The sequence below is a fragment of the Lactuca sativa genome, chromosome 5 (assembly GCF_002870075.4).
Source record: "Lactuca sativa cultivar Salinas chromosome 5, Lsat_Salinas_v11, whole genome shotgun sequence".
NCBI classification, from domain to species: Eukaryota; Viridiplantae; Streptophyta; class Magnoliopsida; order Asterales; family Asteraceae; genus Lactuca; species Lactuca sativa.
This window is the reverse complement of record NC_056627.2, coordinates 321935989-321946824: the sequence shown is the minus strand read 5'-3', so window position 1 is coordinate 321946824 and position 10836 is coordinate 321935989. Positions and strand designations below refer to the sequence as shown.

The 10836-nt window shown below is 42.2% G+C and overlaps 1 protein-coding gene across 1 annotated transcript; it reads left to right on the top strand.

The window, feature by feature from the left end:
• The first annotated feature begins 9584 nt into the window (after positions 1 to 9584).
• On the top strand, positions 9585 to 10046 carry LOC111889423 (uncharacterized mitochondrial protein AtMg00810-like). The gene has a single exon (XM_023885571.1). The coding sequence runs from the start codon at positions 9585 to 9587 to the stop codon at positions 10044 to 10046; it is 462 nt and encodes a 153-aa protein (XP_023741339.1).
• Positions 10047 to 10836: the final 790 nt, after the last annotated feature.

Below are 10836 nucleotides of genomic sequence, written 5' to 3'. Positions count from 1 at the left end.
ATTAGACAAACTAGATCCAAAAGCTATTAGGGTTTGCATGTACACCATAGGATTGATGTTTTGCTTAAAACCCATCAACTAACTGCAGCTCGCAACAATCACTACTCCATTGGTGCTCAACCAATCCATACCCACTATGACCTTATTCCCTCGCAGGGGAATAGGAACCAGATCTACCAAAAACTACTCATCAAATAATCGCAGCGAACACCCCCTATGTACCCTCGCGACCCTGACGGTATTGTCATCAGCTATCTCAACCTCAAGTGGACTGTCCAGCTCCCCTGGAGCTCTGCTAAACCGCGTGCTAAGCGCAAGCGAGACAAATGATCGGGTGGCCCCCGAATCAAACAATATTGTAGCTGAAATGTCGTTCACTAAGAACGACCCAATATACAAACATATAACGATGAGAAATAATCAATACTATATACAGAGATAAGAGGAAAATACATATCCATCACCACATCAGGAGTCGCCCACGCCTCCTCTGCTGTCATCTGGAAAGCTCTACTCTTCGCCACTGGCGCGTCAGCCCGACCCTGACGGCCGTCTGTATTCCTGAAAGTAGCAGGGCAGGTGCTGCCACCTTCCCTGCTGCTGCTAAACTCGGGCACTGGAACTTTTTATTTCCCCTCTGAGTGTAATGGAAGCAAATCAGATAAGCTGTTGTGGTGGTTGTACAATCCCTACTCATATGCCCGGTCCGACCGCACTTGTAGCAATCGGAGAGCCTTGCCTTGCACGCCCCATCGTGCAATATCCCACACTTGCCACAACTACTGTGGCTCTGTTGTCCTCTAGATCTGTGATCCGATACCTTGGGCTGTTTGCCCGAACTCCCTATGCCAGATGCCGCCTCTGGCTTCCTCTTCTTCTCCATCTCCAAATCTATCTCTCTCTCTCACGAGCCTTCTTCATCTCCTCATCAGCCACATACTGAGGAACGAGAATAGCCCTCTCCTTGAACTTGGCAGTAATCTCCACCACAATCTCAGTAGTCTGAGTAAGATCCAAAAACTCCCTCGCTAACTGCTGCACCTTGATAACCGACGAAAACTCGTATGGATAATTTGTATGGATAATTTGGGAGTACTTACTTGAGCTCGGTTGATTTCATGCACCACAACCTTTTTCTCTTTTCAAAGTTCTTTTCTTTCAAAAAAAAATTCTTTTGCTTAAACTTTTCTTTTTAAGTTTCTTTTTGCTTTTCTAAAACTCTTTTATTTTGAAAACTTTATACCACTTCCTTAGTTTGAGTTCAGACACACTCGGGAGTGCGCCCGAATCCCTCAAACCAAGACTCTGATACCAACTTGAAACATCCTAAAAATACAATCCAAAAGCTTTTGTTTGAAAACATTACTAAACCATAATATCAAATATCAAAAGATAAAAACCATGAATCGTGTATCTCAAATGTCATAATAAATTATCAAATCAAAACTAGTGTCAAGATCATATCAAAATATCAGAGTCAATCTCCTAGGCTGCTGCTAAACTCGAGCACTAGGACTTTTTATTTCCCCTCTGATTGCAATGGAAGCAAATCAGATCAGTTGCTGTGGTGGTGGCTGTACAATCCCTACTCATATGCCTGGTCCGACTGCACTTGTAGCAGCCGGAGATCCCTGCCTTGCACGCCCCATCATGCAATCTCCCACACTTGCCACACCTACTGTGGCTCTGTTGTCCTCTAGATCTTTGATACGATACCTTGGGATTTTTTCCCGAACTCCCTGTGCCAGATGCTGCCTTTGGCTTCCTCTTCTTCTCCATCTCCAAATCTATCTCTCTCTCACGAGCCCTTGCAATTATGTCATCCAACGTTTTACAGCTGGACCGGCTCACAAACTGTCTGATATCACTCCTCAACTTCTCATGATAACGAGCCTTCTTCATTTCCTCATCAGCCGCATACTGAGGAACGAGAAGAGCCCTCTCCCTGAACTTGGCGGTAATCTCCGCCACAGTCTCAGTAGTCTGAGTAAGATCCTGAAACTCCCTCTCTAACTGCTGCACCTCGATAATCAGTGAAAACTCGGCTCTGAACCTGGTATTGAAATCGGTCCAAGTCATCGCATCGATAGCTGCGTTATCTCCCATGACATGTCCGATCTCCTCCCACCAATCTCGTGCCCTGTCCTTCAAGAGACATGATGCTAGTCTGACATTGTCCCCCTCGGGACATCTGCTGGTGCGGAATGCATTGGCGACATCCGCCAACCAGCTGGTACTCGCAATGGGATCCCGCGCCCCATGATAGTCAGGAGCTCCACATGCTCTAAACTCTCTGAAAGTGAGGGCGCGCACCCCATCATTGCCGCCACCTCAGCACGGAATGTGCTCAACCTCTCGTCTATCAGCTCCAAAATACCCTCCTTGAACGAACCGAAGATCATAGGAGTCTGCTCGAGTATAATGCGAGTAACCTCTGAGGAGAGAAACTCCCTAGTCTGCTCATCCAAATGGTCGGCTCCCGAGCCTAATCCCGATCCCTCATCGGCGCCTGAACTGCCGACTGTTGGTCTAGGGCGTAAAACCACCATTTTGAAAACACATAATGACAACATCAGGAATACAGATATATCTCGAGGGATCGCTACTACTACAAGTTTCCTGGTCTCATCTTAGTCTTCCTTTATTTGAGTACGGATCCTCTACTTTCAGTAGTACAGGCCCATACTACCTTCCACATCTATCCATACTTTCCTCAAGAACTGCCTTGACTCCACCAAGTCCCTTCTACTACCACTGCTCTTTGCTACTCTCATCCTAGGCTTGCCCTAGGGTAATCACCAACCCACTCTCTGCTATCAGCTGCACAAGAAGTCCCGGCTACCTCCCCCTAACTAGCTCGTGAATACTATTACATATCACCAAGACTAGATAATTCTTCGAATGAGAGATCCTACCCTGCAACGGTTGGACTCAGACGTGATCTGCACAACAGAGCTAGACCTAACCTTCTGAAATTATTTAATCCTTACAATATGTAATGTAACATATTCATTTACTAGTTAGTGAAAGATAACTAAGACTCCTAAAAGCACAAAGCAAGTAGCATTCGAGCATCGAGTACACATAATCAAGCATATACTACTCTGGCTATCATATTGACAATTCTGTACTAGCATGCAGTTTTCATAGAGCTAAAACACATATAACAGGCACATAAGGCATCCTTCCTAGATCCTTAGTCCTAATCTAGCATGCTGTTCTAATAAAGCTGATAATCATAACATAGCATAAACTTGTATGGATAATTTGGGAGTACTTACTTGAGCTCAGTTGATTGCATGCACCAAACCCTTTTTCTCTTTTCAAAGTTCTTTTCTTTCAAAAAAATTCTTTTTGCTTTTCTAAAACTCTTTTCTTTTTAAGTTTCTTTTTGCTTTTCTAAAACTCTTTTCTTTTGAAAACTTTATACCACTTCCTTAGTTTGAGTTCAGACACACTCGGGAGTGCGCCCGAATCCCTCAAACCAAGGCTCTGATACCAACTTGAAACATCCCAAAAATACAACACAAAATTTTTTGTTTGAAAACATTACTAAACCATAATATCAAATATAAAAAGATAAAAACCATGAATCGTGTATCTTAAATGTCATAATAAATTATCAAATCAAAACTAGTGTCAAGATCATATCAAAATATCAGAGTCAATCTCCTAGGCTAAACTGTGGTGTGTACCATGCCATCATCCCGAGCCCTTCCCTTTGCTAGCTGAAGTACCTGAAACCAAAACTGAAACTGTAAGCACAAAGCTTAGTAAGCTCCCCAAAACTACCACAGACCATACAATAACATATAAAGCACATACTGGGCCTTGCCCACTGTATTGGACCGAAGTCTGGAACTAACTAGGACCTTGCCCACTGCATTGGACCGAAGTCCGGAACTGCATTAGACCAAAGTCCGGAACTGCATCGGACCGAAGTCTGGAACTGCATTGAACCAAAGTCTGGAACTGCATCGGACCGAAGTACGGAACTGACTAGGGCCTTTCCCACTGCATCGGACCGAAGTCCGAAACTGCATCGGACCGAAGTCCGAAACTGACTGAACATAGCATAACATGATCATAACATATAATATGAACACATATACTGTATACTATATCGGACCATAGTCTGGAATACATAACACATACCATGCCTATATCAAAAAGACACCAAGCATACTGAACTACTGCATCAGACTGTATCCCGGAACTACTGCTAACTAAACGGGCTGGCATTGTGGCCATAGACCCGTTCCTACTGGAAGGAAAACTCACTTCGTAAGGCTGGCTGCTGAAATGTTGCTCGGGAACTGTCTGATTGCTGCTCCGGTAACTCCCCGACTACAATTACCAAAAGACCCTTAATCAAACACTGATAACTAATATTAGGGTAAAATGACTATTTTACCCCTGGTCAAAGTAAAAAGTCCGTTGACCTGACTCGCCGAGTTGGGCCGCCAACTCGTCGAGTCCCTATCTTTCCTTCTACTCCCCTTCCCGACTCTACTCGTCAAGTTTAACCAAAACTCGATGAGTTCTCCTTCTTTACTGATATACTGCCAACCTTCATCCGACTCACCGAGTTGTATGATCAACTCGTCGAGTTCACCATCAACATAAGAACACGTCCAGTTTGTGACTCGCCGAGTTATATGAACAACTCGTCGAGTCTATTCTTACGGGTAAGGAGATTGCCTTGGACTCGCCAAGTCAGGGCGTAGACTCGCCGAGTCCCTCTACACTCATATCCACGTCTTAACTCATTGAGTCTTTACTCCATTCACTAAACAGACTCGTTACTATTGAACAGGAAATCTAAGACTCACAACCTGACTCGCCGAGTCCTTTGCATGCAGTTTCTATTTAGTCAATTCTAATCAATTTTAGTGCATCCAATTCATAGATTTGGGTTTCTGGGACTATCTGAACACGTAAAGTTGCTAACTTTACGTGTATCTATGATGCAATGAAGCAATAACACTCAGACTTGACTATTATGGGGGGTTACTTGACTAGAACAAAGCCATGGCTGCCAAAAGGTGGCCTTCTTGAGCTCCTGGAACTCAAGAAAGGCTAGATCCGAGATATGGCTTGATTACCAAGCTTCATCATTAGGGATTTGGGGGTTTTGAGCTCAAAACCATCAATTTGGGGACAAACTAGATCTAGCAATACAATAACCAAGATGAAAGCTTTATTACCAGAAAGGATGGCCAAAGAGGAGTATAATCTGGATATACTTCTTCTTCCTTGAATTCTTCTACCTTCTCCTTCTTCTTCTTTCTCAACAATGCACCAAGATTCCTTCACAAGGGCAAACATCACTCACACACACTTCAAGGAGGCTAGGGTTTCAAGAATAAGTCTCTGAGAGGTGAAGGAGGCTGGTTTGGGGGTATAATAGTGTTTAAATAGGGTACACACCCTAAAAATTAGGGCTTCATCCAGACTGGCGGACTCGCTGAGTCCGGAATATGGACTTGTCGAGTTGCCACGCCAACTTCACGTGCTGACCCGCTGCTACTCGACGAGTTAGGGCCATTGAATCGTCGAGTAGCTTCTAAAATAAGAAGGAAAATAATGTTTTAATTGCGTACTAGGAACGGGGCGTTACACAACTTCTCTCGGATCAACTTAGGATTGGGATTGAAGCTACGATTTTGGAAGATGAAGTTAAGGAGGCTATTTGGGCTTGTGGTTCGGATAAATCACCAGGGCTAATGTTTTTCCTTTCCTTTTCTTCAAAAGATAGTGGGACCTCTTGAAGCAAGATATTATGATGTTCGTGACTCAATCTAACATCCCAAAATAGACATATATTTTTTTTTTCATTTTTAATTCATCAAATCACATAGTATTTGTCTAAAAACCCACCATAGCAACAAATATAACATAATTATCAGAGTACAAGAACAATCATCAATGCATAAAAATCATCAGGGGATAATGTTGTGCAATCAAGCCAGACCATTCCCTTTAGAACTGGAAGTACCTAAAAACACTCAAACCTTGGATAGTCTCGAGTCGTTGATGTTGTGGTGAGTCCGGTTCAATCGACGTTTGTTAAAGGTCGTCAATGTTAAATAAGATAAGAAGATAACATAGTCAGTTAGATTTAGTATTCGTGATATACTTTGTATGTGACCAGATCCATGTATTTAGGATCTATTTTTGTAAAGTCATCTATATAATGAAACGCTAACCCATTGGGTTATTCACAACAAATACATAGTTTCACTTGGTATCAGAGCTTGATCCGCCTATCTCAAACCCTAATTATCTTCCCAGCTCTTTTGGTTTCCTTTGAAAGAGTTTCTCTAAATATTTCTAATCATGTATGCTCTGGTTAAATCAACCACCATCGCCACAACTATCTCTTGTAAACTATCTAGAATTAATTTCTTGCTGTGGAAAGCACAAGTCGTTCCAATCTTTTGTGGTGTCCAACTCTTTGGTCACCTTGATGGAACCACACCAGCACCAGCCGCCAAAATCACCATAGAAACCAATGAGGCTGGCAAAGAGACAGAGGCTGCTGTCAAAGAACAAGCAAATCTAGATTATCAGACCTGGGTAATCCAGGATCAGGCTGTGATCGGAGGCCTTCTATCCTCCATGAATGAGGAAGTCCCCCCTTAGTTAATTCTCTGCACCAGCACAACACAAGAACTGTGGACATCGCTCCACACTATGTTCTCAACCCAACATCGCGGTAATTTAATACAGATTTGTATGCAACTCTCCACAACAAATAAAGGAGACATGAGTGTCGACGAATACTATCAAGAGATGATTGGTTTTGCTGACACCATGTCCAACATTGGTCAACCTATGAATGATGAAGAAGTTATTGGCTACATATTAGTCGGGCTAGGACCTGGATACAGTGATATTTTCACTGCAATCACCGTTCTGAGCAACGAACACAAGGTAACCCTACCTGAATTCTAATCTTACTTAATTGCTCATGAAGCTCAGGCCAAAGCTATGCGGAATACTGTTGAATTTACCTCTTCCACCAACACCGCCTCTCGTCAAGATGCAAACAACCCTCCTCGTCGCAACAGTCCCAACAACAATGGGTACAACAACCACTCCAACAACTACCATCGAGGAAATTATCGAAGGGGAAGTGGACGTGGACACGGACGCGGACGCGGTCGTAATTATGGAGGACCAAGGTGCCAAGTTTGTGGCATACCTGGTCACACTGCATTGAATTGCAGAAACAGGTTTAATCGTGCTTACCAGGCAGAAGAACAACAAAATCGAAGCGGCAACAGTTTGACAGGAGGAAACTATCATCCCGATAATCCATGGTGGTTGGACTGTGGAGCCACTGATCACTTGACTCATGACTTGGATCGTCTCACTGTGCAAGAACGATATCATGGAAAGGACCAGGTTTAAGTTGCAAATGGTGCAGGTTTGTCAATTTACCCGGTTTAGGTCGACCCCTTGTTCTCAAAAATGTTTTGCATGTCCCTAAAATCAACAAACATCTATTGTCTGCTCAAAGGCTTGTTTCTGATAATCATGTTTTTATTGAACTCTACCCTAATGTTTTCTTTGTTAAGGATTTAGCAACGAAGAAGGTGCTTCTATTCGGCAGAACCAAAGGGGGTCTGTATCCTGTTCCAGTCACTCGTTCCTCAGGTCACTCCCGTCAAGTCTCCTCAAGTGTCAAGGTCTCCTCCTCACAGTGGCATCAACGATTCGTTCATCCAACACCTGCTATTGTCAAGTCCATTTTACATTCAAATAAAATAGATTATTTATCTAGTGAGTCAAGTGTCTGTGACGTGTGTCAACGTGCAAAAAGTCATCAATTACCTTATACAAGTTCGAGTCGTGTCACCTCTACTCTACTTGAGTTGGTTCATACCGATGTTTGGGGACCAACTTAAGTATCTAGTGGAGGGTTTAAATATTATGTCAGTTTCTTGGGTGATTTTAGTCGATACACTTGGATTTACCTTATCAAAAATAAGTTTGATGTTGAACAAGTTTTTTATAACTTCCAAAATCATGTTGAGCGTCTTTTGAAAGCTAAGACTCGTTCTGTGCAATCTAACTGGGGAGGAGAGTATCAGAGATTACATAAATATTTTCAACAAGTGGGCATCACTCATCATGTCTCTTGCCCACACACATCAATACAAAACGGAGTCGCTTAGCGCAAGCACCGCCACATAGTTGAGACAGGATTAGCGCTCTTAGCTCAGTCGTCTCTTCCCCTTCGTTATTAGGATGAGGCTTTTCTAATTGCTTTCTACTTGATCAATAGACTGCCTAGTCAAACCATAAACAACACAACACCTATTTTTCGATTACTCAAAATTCACTCTGAGTACTCGTTCTTACGTGTTTTTGGATGTGCATGTTGGCCAAATTTGTGAAAATACAACACCAGAACACTCATGTTTCGATCTAAATTGTGTGTCTTTCTAGGCTATAGCTCAATTCACAAAGGTTACAAATGTCTAGACAAACTCATTGGCAAAATATATACTTCTCGTGATGTTATTTTTGAGGAAACACAATTTCGTTATGTCACTGCCTCTTGTCCTTCTGTTCCTTCCAGTGACGCTTCATCCACCTCGTTTCCTTAGTCTGAACCGGCTATATTAAATGACTATATGCGGAACTATGACTTGTCACTTTTATTGGATAATGAGTTTCATGCAGATACAACACCGACTTCTTTGCCACACTCACAAGTTTCATTGCCTTGTGTATCCAAAACTCCAACACATCAGGTATCTCAAGATGCAACCGCTCCACTCACAGCAACTGAAGTTACCTCAGAATTCCCTTCACCTTCACCACCATAAGTTTTACCAGAGACACCTCCAACTTCACCGACTTCTCCTGCATCAACAGTTCCATCTCCTGTCAGAGAAGCTCCAGCTGATCAAAGCTTGACTACCCCAACAATGAACACTAGAGGACGAGCTGGTAAGGTATTTCCTCGAAAATTTACTGATAGGACGTTTTGCTATGATCCAACCAAGCGTGCGTTTTTAGTGACCACTCCCACTTCTTTTCGTGTCGCTTTGTCATCTCCTGATTGGCAAGCAACCATGAAGGCTGAGTTTGCTGCTCTCCAATCCAACAAAACGTGGACTCTTGTACCACGTCCCACAGGTGTCAGTATCGTTGGCTGCAAATGGATCTTTAAATTCAAAAATCATCCTAATGGCTCCATTGATAAGTTTAAAGCACATTTGGTAGCTCGTGGTTTTACTCAACGGTATGGGATAGACTACGAGGACATGTTTAGCCCGGTGGTCAAGCCAGCCACCATACGCCTAGTCCTCTCTCTTGCAGTATCTTGTGGATGGCACATGCGTCAAATCGATGTCAATAATGCCTTCTTGCATGGTTTCTTAGACGGAAATGTTTATATGCAACAGCCTCCTGGTTTTGAAGACACTAGTCATCCATAGTTTGTATGCAAGTTAAACAAAGTGCTTTATGGTCTCAAACAATCACCACGAGCCTGGTTCTCTCGTCTTAGTGAAAGATTACATCACCTTGGTTTCCGCTCTTCTAAAGATGATACTTCCTTGTTTATCATGCAAACGGCCACTATTACCATCTACATGCTTGTTTATGTAGATGATATCGTCATTATTGGGTCGTCTCCTATAGCTATTGATCACCTCATTCACACACCGTCTTCTTCCTTTCCTATAAAAGATCTAGGTCATCTAGCTTATTTCTTGGGATCAGTGGGAATAACTCTTGTGCAACACAAATACGCCTCTGATCTGCTTAAACGGGCTAATATGATGAATTGTAAAAGTATTTCAACTCCCATGTCAGTAACAGATAAGCTTGCTCAAGATCTTGGTAGACCTCTCAGTGACGAAGATGATTTTAAATATAGAAGTTTAGTGGGCGGTTTGGAATATCTTACGTTAACTAGGCCAGACATTTCCTTCCCTGTTAATATAGTTTGTCAATATTTGTCTAAACCCACTACAGTACATTTGGAGGCTGTGAAGAGAATATTACGATACATTAAAGGCACATGAACTGTAGGACTACAATTTCAAAGATCATCATCAACTCTGCTCAGTGTGTTCACTGATGCAAATTGAGCAGGATGTATAGATTATAGAAGATCCACGAGAGGCTTTGCAATTTTTCTAGGACGTAACTTGATTTCATGGAGTTCAAGAAAACAGCCCACTGTATCACGTTTGAGTATGGAAGCTGAGTACAAAGCTTTAGCTAATGGCACTGCTGAGGCTACATGGATACAATCATTGCTCAAGGAGTTGGGAGTTCATCAAAGAAGAGCACCTGTGCTTTGGTGTGATAATATAGGTGCCACATACTTAACAACAAATCCGGTGTTTCATGCTAGAACTAAGCATATAGAAGTCGATTTTCATTTTGTAAAGGAAAAGGTAGATATGGGAGCTCTAGATGTACGATTCATATCTTCAAATGATCAGCTGGGAGATAGTCTCACAAAGCCTACTACTCGCAACATGCTAGAAGATAACATAAGATAGGAAGATAACATAGTCAGTTAGATTTAGTATTTGTGAAATACTTTGTATGTGATAAGAAGATAACATAGTCAGTTAGATTTAGTATTCGTGAAATACTTTGTATGTGATCAGATCCATGTATTTAGGATCTATTGTTGTAAAGTCATCTATATAATGAAACACTAACCCATTGGGTTATTCACGGCAAATACATAGTTTCACTATCAAATCTTGGATAGTTTGCTCATGGTCAATGAATTAAGTGATTGTTATAAGAAGAAGAAAAAAAAACTTTGCATATTTAAAATTGATTTTACAAAGGCCT

Coding starts and splice junctions, on each gene's coding strand:
- LOC111889423 (XM_023885571.1), top strand. CDS start 9,585: ATGCAAACGGCCACTATTACCATCTACATGCTTGTTTATGTAGATGAT.